The sequence below is a fragment of the Phragmites australis genome, chromosome 19 (genome assembly GCF_958298935.1).
Source record: "Phragmites australis chromosome 19, lpPhrAust1.1, whole genome shotgun sequence".
NCBI lineage: Eukaryota > Viridiplantae > Streptophyta > Magnoliopsida > Poales > Poaceae > Phragmites > Phragmites australis.
Window position 1 is genome coordinate 22176229 of NC_084939.1, and position 4079 is coordinate 22180307.

At 57.8% G+C, this 4079-nt stretch overlaps 1 protein-coding gene across 1 annotated transcript; it reads left to right on the top strand.

Annotated features, from left to right (window-relative positions):
* Window positions 1–311: 311 nt before the first annotated feature.
* On the top strand, window positions 312–3644 carry LOC133900378 (uncharacterized). The gene has a single exon (XM_062341489.1). It carries the CDS (start codon window positions 538–540, stop codon window positions 3241–3243), a length of 2706 nt encoding a protein of 901 aa, XP_062197473.1. The 5' UTR covers window positions 312–537; the 3' UTR covers window positions 3244–3644.
* Window positions 3645–4079: the final 435 nt, after the last annotated feature.

The window sequence follows — 4079 nt, forward strand, 5'->3', positions numbered from 1 at the left end:
ATAACTTGATACGCCGCAAGAGATACGTGCAGGTGAGTGCAATATGAACGTTCCTGTGAACGAGAATTGGTCACGGTCTTCGTTTTCTTGGCTGATATGCAAGTTGGTGCCACCATACAAGCCGACAACCCGAAATGCAGAGCCGTCGCTGCCGACTGTTCACTCGTTCTTGCCGATACATTGCGCCAGCTAGGCAATCTTGAACTATTCCAATGACGTCGCCATCATCTCCACACCAAGACACCAATCATCAGCAATCAGGAGCCACTTCTCGTCTGCTTCCTCCCTTGTGCGCCAGTTGACTGTTGACGCCAAATCCTTGATGGATTCCGCACGAAGAACACCCAACTTCTCCCGGAGGTTTCCATGTCCAAGCTAGTGTACAAAGAATCGTCATATATAGAGTCGCGTCTCCATTCCCTTTAAGTTCATGCGCTCTTTGACAAGACAATCACAGCACCTCCCTTCCTTTCCTTCCTTCGATTTTCTTTGCGTGGAAGTGGGAGAGCCTAGGCCCTATCTAGCTTTCGTGGCGCCATGAAGTACAAGAAGGACCGTGAGTCCAGCGGCCACGGGTCGCAGAAAGGCGGCGGCGACATGCCGCCGAGCATCCAGCTTGACATCGAGCAGCACCGTGGCTGTGGGCTCGGCAGCAGAGGCGAGAAGTCTCCGTGGCCGCAAGAGCAGACGCCTGGAAGTGGAAGCGGCCACGGTAGGAACCACCCGAGTGGCGGGCGTGAGCCACCGGAGAAGCAGCTCACGCTGTTTGCGCTCCGGCTGGCCGTCCTCGAGAAGGCGGCGAGCGGGTTCGGGACGCTCAACTTCGTATGGGCCACCGTCGTGCTCCTCGGCGGCTTCGCGAGCTCCCTCAACATCACCGACTTCTGGTGCGTCACCGTCATCCTAGTAGGCGAGGGCGCCCGCGTCTTCAGCCGCAGCCACGAGCTGGAGTGGCAGCACCACGCGACTCAAACCTCCACCGCTGGCGGCGTGCTACGCTCCAGCTCCCGGTTTTTTCACCGTATCCTGCACGCCCTCGTCGACCCGGCCGCGACAGCAGTTGACACTGGCGGCGATGTGCGAGTCTTCAGCCGCAGCCACGAGCTCGAGTGCCAGCACCACGCCACGGAAACCTCCACCGCTGGCGGCGCGCTGCGCTCCAGCTGCTGGTTCTTTCGCCGCATCGTGGACGGCCTCGTCAACCCGGCCGCGGCCGTCGTCGACGGTGGCGGCGGCGACACGCGCACCACGACGGAGCAGTTGCAGCGCCAGATCGTCGCCTCCGTGAAGCAGCGCACCTGGCACGCGCCGGACGTGCCCCTGATCCCCTATGCTGACTGGTTCTCCGCCTCCAGGAAGATCGGCCGGCTGCTCAACTGGCTACAGGTGCTCTCCGCGTTTGCCTGCGTCGCGCTCTCGCTGATGCGCCTCTGGAAGCACGACTTCGGCGACGGTGATCAGTCTAGCCCCAAGAACATGCGGCCCGCTCTCCTGCTCTTCTACACCCTGGCTTTGCTGGAGGCGTCGCTCTTCCTGCTGGAGAAGGCGTACTGGACATGGAAGTTCTCTTTCTGCATGGTGCTCCATCAAGTGAGCGGTGACTGCCACCTGGAAAACACGTACGGGCTCGTCTCGCTCAAGCGTTTCTTCTACGACGCCTACTCGCGGTGCATTGCCGGGAGCATCTTCGACGGCATCAAGATGGATCTCGTCACCTTCGCCGAGGAGCTCATCCTGTCGGACTTCCACGACGAGCAGCTCATCGGCGTGTGCATCCTGCAGCAGTTCGCCAAGAGCGCGGGCTCCGCGGGAGACACGCTGCGCAAGATCGGCACGAGCCGCCTCACCATCGAGCGGCTCGTCGATATGCTCAATTGGAAGCGGCCCGACGAGGAGGAGGTGCGCGCGTCCGCGGCGAAGGTCGTGTCCAAGCTCGCCGGCAAGCGCCAGAACGCGCTTCGCGTGTCCAGCATCCCCGGCGCCATCGAGTCCATCATGTCCCTTCTCTACACCGGCAAGGGCGCGCAAGTGTCCGGCACGCACCCGCAGCCACACGTTACTGCCGACGAGCACGAGGCCTCGCCGGGGGTCCGCGGCTACGACTACCTGCCGTTCAACCTTCTGGGACTGCTCATCCTCAAGAAGCTCGCCAGGGACCACGACAACTGCGGCAAGATCGGCAACGCGCGTGGTTTGCTTGCCAAGGTCATCGATTTCACGCAGGCGTCGCCGGATCTCCTCCTCAGCCAGTACGTGACGGAATCGCAGGTGCGCGCCGTTAAGCGCGCTCTCCAGGTGGTCTATATGCTGGTGACCACAACGGGCAACACGGGCAAGGCGCTCCGGCAGGGCATCGCGGAGAACGTGTTCGCGGTTAGTAACCTGCGAGATATACTGCGGTACGGGGAGCTGCACGGGGAACTGCAGAAGCTGGCCATCGATGTGCTGACGGGGCTGGCCATGGAGGAGAACGGCAAGGAGGCGATCGTGGGCACCGGAGGGGTGGTCAAGCTGCTGCTCTCGATATTCATCGGTGACGTGGAGACGGAGCTCAGGCTCAGCCTCAGCTGCAAGGCCGGTGATGCTCTGGCAATGCTGGCGCTGGAGAGCGAGAGGAGCTGCGCGGCGATACTCAAGCAGGAGGACGTGCTCGATCAGCTCGTCTCGGCGTTGCAGGACGGCGACGAGCGCCGCTTGAACGCGGCGAGGGTGCTGCGAAACCTGTGCGCGTACTCGGGCCCGGAGCACAGGGCGCGGCTGCACGCTGCGACCAAGGCGTTGCCGGCGGTGCTGAGAGCCACCATGGCAGAGAGCGACAAGGTCCTCGAGGTGTCCGTTGGCTTGACGAGGGAGATCTGCAGGTTCATCGACGGCAAGCGGTTCGCCGCCGAGCTGCGCGGCGCCGGCGTGGAGGAACGAGAGTATGTGCAGCGGCTGGCGAGCATCCTTCAGGACAACAAGTACCCGAAGATCAAGGTCCCTCGGATGCGACGGTTCGTGGTGCTGCAGGTCCGCTGGCTTATGACGTGCTCGGGGGGCGGCGGGTACATGGAGCTCCTGAGGGAGGTGGGGATGGAGCGGCTGCTCAAGTCCATCGCCGACACCACGTCGGAGCTCGAGTGCTATCACGTCTTCTCAGGAAGCGTGGGCATTGGCAAGCACCGTGAGAACTTCTCCAGCATCATGGACTCCGCACTCGAGCTGATCGCCGGCGGTGGCGGCGGGGCTCGAGCTGAAGAGTAAAAGGTTGCAAGGAAACGCGAAACGGGAGTAACTAAGATACTCTTCTTTTTATTGCTACTAGCCAAATGCCCTTGCGTTGCAATGATGACACAAAATTTGAGCCTAATAGCTTCAATGTTACGCACACTTATCATCTTATCGTATTGAGCACACCAACAGAGGTGTTGCATGGACGTTCTATCATCGTAACCTGTTAGGAGATAGCCTTCTGGATTGATTGATCAGTTCACAACAGCCATACAATCAGAGGAAAACACACGTTGTGTATATATCAAAACTGAACTTTTGGAGGCGTACAGCTGCACTTGTAAAGATATTTGCAATGCTATGCCAATATGAAGCACAAGAATGGCTACTGTATGGAGGAAAAGAATATAAATTTTGCTATTTACTTTTTGACAGATTTCTTCCTCCAAAATCTGTCTAATTTATGACCACCTGATCTTGTTTGAAAGTGATGCTAATTTTGATTGAGCTCTGATAGATTTTTTTTATGTTACCGGATCTAGATTTGTACCCACAACTTGAAGGAGTGTCCGGAGACCATGAGCAAGTAGGAGCCTGTTTGTCTCTTTCATCGATCTGTAACCTATGCCCTCACTCAGTCCCACTCCCACTCACTGCCTCTCTCTTCCTCTCTCTCAAATTGCTTGTCACACTTCTCTATCATCTTCTTCCTCCCCCTACTGCAATTCCCGGCAATTTAAAGGTTCCATTTGATCCATTTGCGCCTTTTGTTACCAGATCTATTCAATTTGATAGGCGATTTATTTATTTCTTGTTGTATTGTAGTTGTTCCTATGAGTTAGGGTTTGATTGCAGGGTTATTTCAAATT